Source organism: Dermochelys coriacea, chromosome 9 (assembly GCF_009764565.3).
Source record: "Dermochelys coriacea isolate rDerCor1 chromosome 9, rDerCor1.pri.v4, whole genome shotgun sequence".
NCBI lineage: Eukaryota > Metazoa > Chordata > Testudines > Dermochelyidae > Dermochelys > Dermochelys coriacea.
The window spans coordinates 2,338,413-2,349,331 of record NC_050076.1 but is presented as its reverse complement, the minus strand read 5'-3'; the positions used below and the strand labels follow the sequence as shown (position 1 = coordinate 2,349,331).

At 44.1% G+C, this 10,919-nt stretch overlaps 1 protein-coding gene across 1 annotated transcript in view; it reads right to left on the bottom strand.

Moving 5' to 3' along the window:
• Positions 1–1,243: 1,243 nt before the first annotated feature.
• The window catches only part of LOC119861335 (probable cation-transporting ATPase 13A5), a 37,967-nt gene continuing 28,291 nt past the window's right edge, over positions 1,244–10,919 (bottom strand). Inside the window, 9 exon segments of the mRNA XM_043492601.1 lie at positions 1,244–1,292; positions 1,574–1,739; positions 2,804–2,876; positions 4,433–4,529; positions 4,833–4,942; positions 7,035–7,077; positions 8,391–8,474; positions 9,793–9,909; positions 10,595–10,751. Coding sequence (XP_043348536.1) covers positions 1,244–1,292; positions 1,574–1,739; positions 2,804–2,876; positions 4,433–4,529; positions 4,833–4,942; positions 7,035–7,077; positions 8,391–8,474; positions 9,793–9,909; positions 10,595–10,751 — 896 coding nt within the window.

Below are 10,919 nucleotides of genomic sequence, written 5' to 3'. Positions count from 1 at the left end.
TCACCATCAGCGAGTTGGGTGTGAAAACAAAGAGGACCAGATTGTGCCCTAATTCAATCCCTTGAACTCAGTGGAGTGACATGTTTGTTACATGAGGGCTGAATTTGGCTCAATATGTATATATGGTTCAGTCATATGAGTCTGAGCCAGGAAAAATCAGACTCTGGACGGCGAAGTAACAGGTGTTTTCTCTCTGGTTCTGCCTCCAAATTTCCATTGCAATGGATAATTGTTTGTGGTTAGATTGAGAGATGACTAAAACTTGATCTTCCCTAGCCAGGCCTAAGCCTTATAAATCAAATTTACCATCACTCCAAACTGAAGTCACTGGGGTTGCACTGTTGAAAAGTTGTGAGGGATGTGAATGGACAATGTGTCTCATTCTCCTTAGTATAAATATAACTGTGCGTGAGTATGCCCACCCCCAGCCCAGCCCCCAGGGGAAGATTTTCAGCGTGTTAGACCTTCATCCGCTGCATTACAGTAGGCTACTCCTCATTGGTCCCATTTCTGCAGCCAGTACCTGTGCAAGAACTGGAGGTTAGGCCTTTTTGAAACAGAACTGGAGAATGCAGCTCTGCATGGGGATGACGTGGGGGTCTGGGTGGGGATAACGTCGGGCTTTGTGGGGATAACGTACGTCCCCTGTCACATCTTTAGCCTAATCTCCCTGCTCCACCTGGTTAACGCCTGTGCTCTGAGGGCAGCGATGGTAACTGGGGCACAGGAAGGGGAACCTTTCCCCTAGCAGCCTCCACATTCATTGGCAAGTGTTCAGCCATTAAAGTACAGAACATCATCAGCAATAAAGGGTCCTGTTATAGTCATAGTCCTGTTAATCAGGGAAAGTTCCCACTGCAAACCCGTGCCATATTTTCTGCCCTGAATGTGCATTTCTCCATGATGACAGGATGTAAAGGGCTCCTGGAGAGAGATTTTAAACTAAATAACACACAGAGAAGGCCTGATTCCCCACTGCATTACAACAGTTTCCCCCCTAAAGTTAATCAAATTACACTAATGTAAGAGAAGGGAGAATCAAACCCAAGGTCGTCTTATGCTCTCAGGAGAAGCCATCTCACAACAGGATACCAGGAGAGGGCAGCATGGAGGGAAGCAGAGAGCAAGAAGTGGATTTGTTTGTTAACATGAAACAGGTTTGGGTCCGTTTATCTTTTTTTCTTGCATTAGCATCAGCTTGCTTCACGGTCCTAGCTATTCACTGTTGACTACATGCATAAGGCTAATAGCAATATTCTAACTTTGGGCTAGACTCGCCATTCTGCTGCATTCTGCAGAAAGGAACAAGTTCATAGAAGAAAGGAGATGAATAGGTGAGAGGAAGAAAGTGGCATCTGGACCTGTTCCCCATACCAGGCTGCAGGCAGCCACTCCACAGCCGACTCTACAGTGTGCATGGGATGTGGAGTGTGACTAGCTGAAGGATGGAGAAGTCCTGGTAAGTGCCCACTGCCCCCAAATGCTGCAGTACTGTCTTGTATTTCAGCATGCTGTCTCGGCTGGCAGCAGGATTTTGCAAGGCGGGGATTAGAAATGGGAACGGAGGAGTTACCTGTGGGTGGCCATTTCCGAGTACCAAGGCTGCTGCTTCACAAAAAGGAAGCCATAGACCAGCTTGACTGCAGTACGGAGAATGACTGAGAGTATCAAAGGAGGAGAGATGAGCTGCCCTGGAGGTCTGTAAGGGGCCAGCTTCGGGTAGGCCTGGGTCAAACTCACTGGAAAAGAGAACACACGTTTCCTCCCAGAGACAATGCAGCCCTGACTATTCCGCTGCTAGGCTGGGTGCATGACCAGTCCCAGCCTGAGGCTAAAGCCCTTCTGCATGTACAGCACACTGACTTGGCCATGCGTGAAGCCTGCAAGGTTTGTCCAGTATAAATGGGAAAGCTGTGGCCTTATTCGCCCTGCCGTGATTGCTTCTGTGGCTATATCCTGCCCTCCAGCCCTTCAACAGATAATCTGCACCACACTGAACAGCAAAGCAATGCACGTTACTGCACCGCCACCTGCTCACTCCCATGCCCTGGCCCTCTGACACTGATGCTTAAGTACCTGCTGGGAGCCAGTGGGTTTAGTCCTATTGGCCCTTGGCCCATTGTCATTCAAAATCACCACCGGAGTCTGAACATAGCAACAGAAAACATCACACCTCAGTGCTATAGGTTGTTGCCCTCTCAAAGGGTCTCTGTAGGTCCTGCACTGTGTTTCTACGGGCCTGGTCTGACAGCCTCAGCCTGTATGATTATGAATTACTTGTTTTCCCATAGCACACAGTGGCTTCAGCCAAGATCAGGCCCTGCAATGCTACGCGATGGATACACAATAAGAGCCAGTGCCTGCACAAAGAGCTTATGATCTAATAGGCAAGGTATGCAAACAGTGGGAGAAATGGCGCTTTATTGTCTCCACTAACAGATAGGGCACTGAGGTACAGAGTGATTTACTCAAGGTCACACAGGGAGGCTATGGCAGAGCTAGGACTTGACCCCAGCTCATCAGAATTCCAGCCTAGTGTCTTAATCATCAGCCCACCCTTCCTCTTCCAGCTGCCGTAGGTGTCTGAATGCTGCATACTTTGGACAGGAGAACTGTGGTTGTACTTCCAAAAGGTTCTGGGCTAAACCCTGCTCTCAGTTCCACCCAGGTAGCCCCACTGAAGTCAGTGGTTATGGTGTAAGTATCAGCAGAATTTGGCTCACTGTTTAGATTTCTAAAAGAAAGCGAAGTCGATTGTTTACACACACAAAGACTTAAGCACACCCTTTGCTGAGCTGCTTACTTGTTAAGCAAACCAGAAGGGTGATGACAACATCTTGCATAAGGTACTGGTAGTTCCCAAATATCTGTAGTTGCTGAAAGAAAGAAAGAAAGAAAGAAAGAAAGAAAGCCCATCCAAGGTTCCCATGATAGCAGGTTTGTTAAGGTTATTTCATTATGATACACATTTCCATGGTACCCATCAGTTGAGTATCAGTCCAGACCAGTTTATCTTTGTCCTGTCTCTACGAAAGCATAATATTTAATATGACTTTAGAGATACATAATGCCACTCCCAGTACTCTCAAGTCAAAAGGCACAGCCCAGTAAGTCTGATGGACCAGTTCCACAACACAGCCGCACTGAAGTCAGTGCCAGTGTACACCAGTTAAGGAGTTGACCCTGTACAGGGTTTCATTAACTGACACAAATGACGGGGCCAATTTCAGCCCTGCCCAAAGCACATACAATTGGCAGTAACTTCAGTGGGAGTAGCCGTGCTGCCAGGCCTGTTATTGTCCAGTGTGAAGTGAACACAGACGAAGCTGTTAAACCAAAGTTGGTGGCCGTGCATATAGGGTTAAGACTTAGTAACTGGTTTCAGCTATTCTGATATGAAAACAGTTTAGTTATTTTATTTAATCAATAAGTCCTGCAGAGCTGATTTTTTTTTAATAGCAATACACTAGCTATGCACAGATTTAAATACTACAATAGCAATCTTCTGCAGTTTCTATGCTTGCACATGAACGATCTTTGCCAGCTGTGCTTGTCTGCTCTATCTGTGACATTACCAGCATCTGATGTTACTGTGTTTACTAAGGCACCAACTCTGCAAACATTCATATACTTCACTTTACATACGTGAGGGGCCCCACTGAACTCCTTGACACTATGGTACCTGTGGAAAAGGAAGCACATGCATAATTCAACAGGAGTAGAAGTTGCACAAGGATTTCAGTATTTCTCCTACATGATAATAATAATAGTCTTGTGCTCGAGCAATGACACACAGAAGAAACCCCTTCCTCCTACAGCATCTTCCTTATCTTCTCTCACATAAGAGCTTTCCCCAGCATTCCTTTGTGGGAACTGGCCCTTTAAATTTGGAAAGTGAGGCAGCTGTACCCCAAAGGAGCCATTTTGTTACCAGTCCTCCTTGCTGTGTCTCCTTCTCTTCCAGCTGGTGAGTACTCCTAACTACTCTGGTGTTTTCCCTTTCTTCTGGGGGAACCGGCCCATTTTCACAGGACTCATTCTGTTGCGCCCTAACAGTAAACGTAACTGAGTTCTGCTATTTGTTACCCCGCTCGTAACACCTTGACAATACTTTGGAGCAATGCAGAATTTTTCTTCCTAGCTATGGGTTGTTAGTAAGGATTACAATCTTGAGAAAAGAAAAGGAGTACTTGTGGCACCTTAGAGACTAACAAATTTATTAGAGCATAAGCTTTCGTGAGCTACAGCTCACTTATTCGGATCCGATGAAGTGAGCTGTAGCTCATGAAAGCTTATGCTCTTATAAATTTGTTAGTCTCTAAGGTGCCACAAGTACTCCTTTTCTTTTTGCAAATACAGACTAACACGGCTGCTACTCTGAATCTTGAGAAAGACACAGCTCATGGATGAGAGATTGGTTTTAGGCACATACCCAGTAAAGCAGAGCAGTGCCAATAAACAGAGTCAGGCCGTATAGGGTCAGGTACTTAAACACAGCAAAAGAAGCAACCAAAGCGGCACGACCTTCCCTGTTAGGAAAAAAATTCTATGGTGACTATAGAACAAGCAATTTTAAGAGCTATAGGACTCTGCCTAAGAAAAGCAACTCAGTTTGTTTGAATTTTAGTTCACAGTGTTACGAGGAAATTTACTTTGTTTTTTCAGTGAGTGTACTCCTGATTTTGCACTAAAGGTTTCAGGGTAAGTGGTGACTGTTGTGTGACTACAGATAACAGAAGTTGCGTAGGGAACAATCCTGACACAGTGCTTTGAAATTTAGCAGTGTGTAAATAACGTACTAGAGCAGAAAGCCCATGGTGAGATTGCTTTACCTGATCAGCTTGGGCACACACTCTACATTGGGGATTTGCAAGGTGAAAGGCAAAGTCACTGATGCCTCCTGCTCTGACAAAGATATCCCTACGTGGGCCATTTTCAAAGCCTGAAATACACCAGTGTATGAGCAGGACAAGACATTACTACAGAGTCCACCACCCTGTCCATGTGAACTTGCTCCTCACAGTATGTCCTGTATGTTTTCTGGTGTTTTGTCCAGTCTTGTTTCAAATGTCCTGACCAACTGATCTGCCTCCATTCCAAAGTCTAATGTAACCTCATTGTCAGGAGGTTTTTCCTTCCCTTCCTTCTTTTCATCCCATGATTCCTATTTGTATCCTTTTGAACCCTAATTCCTTGCCTGCTTTGTTTACACCCTTCCAAAATCTGTAGGTTGTTACCTCCCTTCTTAGGGCTTGTCTTCACATACAGTGCTGGAGTGGCGCAGCTGCATGGGTGAAGCCGCTACTGTGCTACACTACACCTGTCAGAGATGGTCTCGATAATACTCAGTCCTGCCTTGAGTGCAGGGGACTGGACTAGACGACCTCTCGAGGTCCCTTCCAGTTCTATGATTCTATGCCAAGAGGAGAGCTGTTTCCGTTGGCATAGTTACTCCACCTCCCTGAGAGATGGTTGACATAGCCCCGTCTGTTCAAGGGGTTAGGTCAATATATGTTCAAGGGGTTAGGTCAGGGATGTGGATTTTTCACACCTCTGAGTGACATAGTTATAGTGACACAGATCTGTAGTGTAGACCTGGCTTAAGTAGCCTCTTGGCCAAGATGTTATATCTAATCTTTTCTCTTAGATCAACCCCTCCCGTCCCCTACTCATTTTTTATTACTGTCTATGAACTCTCTTGAATTTATTAATACCTTCAAACTTCCTGTTCAGTACCCTTAGAATATGTGAGTGATTTGTGAGCCAAGCTGTGTAAAGCCAGTGAACATATTTTATAATTAGGGCCCTACCAAATTCACGGCTGTGAAAAACACGTCATGGACTGTGAAATCTGATCTCCCCTGTGAAATCTGGCTAATGCAAGGGAGATCAGATTTCACAGAGTTGGGTGACTGGAGAATAGCAGTTGCTGGCTGGGAGCCCAGTTGTGAAGGTAGCACCACTGCCAGCAGCAGCGCAGAAGTGAGGGTGACATAGTATATGGGGGGTCATCACTTTGGACTGGGGCAGGGCTGGCCTTTCAGGTGGGTGAGCGGGTGACCACCCAGGGCCCCATGGTCAGGGTGGCGCTGTGGTCACACACACCCCATACACACACAGCCAGCCCAAGGCCCCTTTAACTCCCAAGCACTGGACCTGGAGCTAGGGAGGGTCAGGGCTGGGGGCACCCCAGCCAGGGGCTCCTACTGCATGCTGGGCTACAGCTGCTAGTCCCGGACAGGCTGCAGAGGGCCAGGACTTCCCTTTCCTCTGTAGAGGCCGCTCCCAATGCCATTCCAGGAACTTCCCCCAGCTGCGGGAAGCCCTGAGGCTATCAGCTGGAAGTCCAGCTCTGAAGGCAGTGCTGCTGCCAGCAGCAGCGCAGAAATGCAGGTGGCATGGTATGGTATTGCCACCCTTACTTCTGCACTGCTGCTGGCGGGGTGCTGCCTTCAGAGCTGGGTGCCTGGCCAGCAGCCGCCCTCTGGCTGCCAAGCTCTGAAGACAGAAGCACAGAAGTAAGGATGGCAACACTGTGATCCCCCTACAAGAGCCTTGCGATCCCCCCCACGACCCCGTTTTGGGTCGGGATTCCCACCGTTACAATACTGTGACATTTCATATTTATCTGAAACCATGAAATTTACAATTTTTAAAATTCTATGATTGTGAAATTGACCAAAATGGACCATGAATTTGATAGGGCCCTATTTATAGTTAATGACTAGGCTATTCCACCATGCATCCCAGTAGATTACACTGTAAAAATATAAGAAAGGAACATTGCTATCCAATGTTTTTCATCATATGAATAACTCTAGTTGGATTTACATTTACATGAAGAATTCCATTAAAGAATGTTTCTAAAAGGGACCCATTGAAGGATATGTTGTATGTTCTGACAACTTCATTTGGACAGTGCTGTTAGAATGTTTCATGGCAGTAGATTAAGGTACTCTTTTCATGGCACTTGGCAGAATGACAAAAGGAAGGACACCATTTCAGGAGGATGAGGGATTTTTGTTTCTATGTACCCCGCAATCATTGGCTCCATCTCCGCACATACCCACATAGTAACTGAGAGGACAAAGAAAAAAAATTAATAGATGAACTTTGTACTTAACTGTTTTATCATTTAACATACTCTCTCATACACTCATTTAGGATCTTCAAATATGTCACATCAGAACAAAGAGGTGACTGACTACACTTCACCTACTGCCCTACTGTAGGAGAGTGTGTTGGTCGGGTGAGAGGTGGCTGTTTTCATATGGTACTTACTCCAATTTTGTCTTTTGTTTTTAACTTGCCTACATTTTAACTTTCCCAGATCATTTATGAATATGTCAAACAGCACAGATCTCAGTACAGCTCCTTGGGGGACCCCACTATTTGCCTCTCTCCATTGTGAAAACTGACCATTTGTTCCGACCCTTTGGTTCCTATGTTTTAGCTGGTTACTGCTCCATGAGAGGACCTTCCCTCTTATCCCATGACTGCTTAGTTTGCTTAAGAGCCTTTGCTGAGGGACTTTGTCAAAGGCTTTCTGAAAGTCCAATTACACTATACCATAGTTTTATCACTGAGTGCAGCTGGAAAGAAGCAGACCCATCACCATGTGACCAGCCAATTCTTCACAGACAGGTTTGGGAACCTCTGCACTAATATCTATACAACATGCTAGAAAGTGGTTTTGAGAGTTCAGTTGTGTGACCCATTGCTGAGTAACAAAGGAGACTGCAGTGTTCAGCATGGGGAAACCTATGCTGTCTGTCCCTGCTCTGCACTACCTCAACAGTGTATAAGCAGGGCTTTCAATCTCCAGAGTGGTCATTGCATCAGAAGCAATCATTTTACTTTAAAAAAATTACAAAAAGTATTTCTCTTGCTTCTGCATTGCAGACAATGTTTACAAACAGTGTGACATCTGGCCTTGGGAAACATTAATTTCCACATTAATGCCTGAATGAGCCAGTTTCAGTCCAGTATCATGTGCCAGATTCTGATTTGCTTTTCGCAGCCTAACTCCATTCAGCTCAGTTGGAGCTACGCTGTGGTAACTGAAATTAGAATCTGACCCATGTATTTTTATTTCATCCTGCCACTTGTGCTTAATGGTGCCTTTTATATATTATAATGTAGAGTGTAGTGGCTAACATTGGTCTAAGGCTAAAGTCACTATAGTTGTGCATAGGTAGATTAGGTGTGAATTTGGGTGGAAGGGGACCATACACTGTGAGCTCAGAGGGTATATAGAGGTTTTAAGCCTGGAGAAAGGGAGGGGGAGAAAGCTGAGTTCTGTAATCAAACATAAAGATACGCTGTGCTTTACTTCTCTGTGCTGCAGTATCTGTTGTAATTATGGTTACAAAACATTCTACTGAACCTACTTCAGTTTTTGAAATTCTTCAGTGAGGCTGGATTTCTGCCCAGGAGACATTCTAGCAAAAACAGTCCCATTCACTAGTATCTGTAGAGAGAAGAACGTTGAGGTACTAGATTGAAAAAAAAAACCCAAATATTTTTAGAGCTGTTAGGAATCCAGTGTCCCTTGTATGATATTTAGCAGCACAAGGGAGAATTCAGCCCTGCTTCATTATTGAATCAGCTGCAATAGCATCTTACTGCTTTTTATAAAACTGTTAACTTTTCATCTTTGATCTACAGACAGCATTGGACCAAACCCCCCACTCTGAACCTCGCCCCACATGTTGGAGTTTTTGGAATCTGAACCTGATTCTTCTCATAAAAAGCTTACCAAAACCCAGGGTCACAAGACCCACAAACTTCGAAGTGTTAAAAATCCAGTTCCAAAATAAGGGCATGACACCAAGTCCACTGAGGTCAATGGGAATCTTTCCAATGACTTTAATAGACTTTGGATCAGCCTGTAGGAGTTTGCAATGTGATCCCATCTCTGTGTGATCATTTTCCTGCACCATGAACATTATCCCTTTAAATTTAGCTCAACTCTTCAGGATCAAGTAGGATCGCCAGTCTATGTGATCCTTTTATCATTCACCAATAGTGCTAGTGACCAGTTTTATTAGTTACTACCACAGCTCTAGAAATGCTGATTCATGTCTGTGTGTTTCCCTAATTAGACTGTTACAATTAAATGAATTCTGTGCTTCCTCTTATCTCCTTGTGAGACAGATGAACACTGAAAATGCCCTAAATGGGCCATTTTTATATACTGGTCATGTGAAACCATAATGTTATAGTAGGATTTTCGAACTGCACAACAGACAGTGACAAATTCTCAGCTGGTGTAAATTGGTATTGCTTCATTAATGTCAATGGCACTATAATGAATTCCAACAGCTGAGAATCTGGTTCATAGATTTTAAAAGAGCACCTCTGTGGTCACTCCATGTATCATGGGGTGGGCAGCAGGAGATGAAGATTTTTGCTTTTAAGTTCAAATTTTCACAGTTCAAATGCACCCAGGTTGATAGTGGCCACTAGTCAATGGCTGTGTTGGTGGCCGACAAGAAATGAGTTGATGTTCTGAATTAAATTCTAAAGGAAAGTGGTAATTCCGCTATATAGTCACCACACAATTGTCACTCTTATTTGAATCCTCAGCAGAATGAACACTGAGACCAGCTAAGAGAAGAGCATTCAGGATAAAGTTGGGGAACATAGGGGCCATTGCATGGTCATGGTTTCTTCGTTGAGAATGAGCTGAGTGACTCTCACACCTGTTTATCAGTATAGCACCTTTGAAATTCAAAGTTTTTGTAAGAAATGGGAAAAACCAGCTCTTTGTTTCCTCGCAAACTTATTTTTGGCAGCAAACTCTTGAAATGCTTCACTATAACCTGATAGGATTTTCCATTCAAGGCAAAATGGTAATTGTTGCTTTCCCTTTCAGAAATGGTCCTTTCCTCAATATTAACACATGTCCTAGAAATCAGACAAGAGTTACTCTTAGACTGGGATCATAATGTCTTAACGTGTGATTAATGAAGGGGACAAATGTAATTGCTCAAACCACGACTGTATTGCAGTCTTAGTGGCTAGAGAAATGGAATCTAGAAACCTGGGTTCCACTGTTCACCTTGTCACAGACCTTGGAAAAGACATTTAACCACCTTGTGCCTCAGTTTTCCATCAGTAAAATGGGGAAAATATTTACCTCACCTACCACCCCTTTGTAAAACTTTGTGGCTCTGTCTCCATGTGACTACCTAGTTGTGATCTAACACTTGTTAATTACTACATGTTAACCAACGTGATTGTCAGTTATGCTATAGAAATTACACTGAAGACACAACATATGTTTGTAGTTGTATTTAACCATAGAGCCCTACTGGGTGTATGAGACATGCTATATATCTGCAGAGTATTATTATTATTTACTATTATATTTTATGAGTTGTTCTGAGCCGATGGCTATATCAAATATCAATCCCCCAGCTGATGGAAGATTTAAAAAAAATCCTTCATGTTTCTTCAGTCCCTTCATGTCACAGCAACTTCAAGCCTATTGGGCAAAGCAGTAAGAAAACCACTTTTCACATGTTAAAAGCCTCAAGGCTTCATTAAATCCCATCATCATTTGAAAAGTGACCACCACCCCCAGTTGTGCTTACAGTGATTTTGTTTGCTATCTTCCACTAGTTGCCAGGTAATGGATGCTGGGGTGGGTCCTTCTGGTTCACTTGCTTCAATGAGAATCATTTTGCTGGTCTTGGAAATCATTTTGGATTTTTTGGCCACAGTAACAGCTGTCTGAAGGTTGTCACCTGGAAAACAAACAAGTGAGGCAGACTGTGGCAACAAATCTGCTCTTCCGTCTACTGTAATTTTACTGTGCTACACACTCTGCCCACCCCCACTTTTCTCTCCCCAGTATTTTCTAGAGACCAGAGACCAGACTATTACACCAGGGGTATGCTGCTGTAACTGTTTAA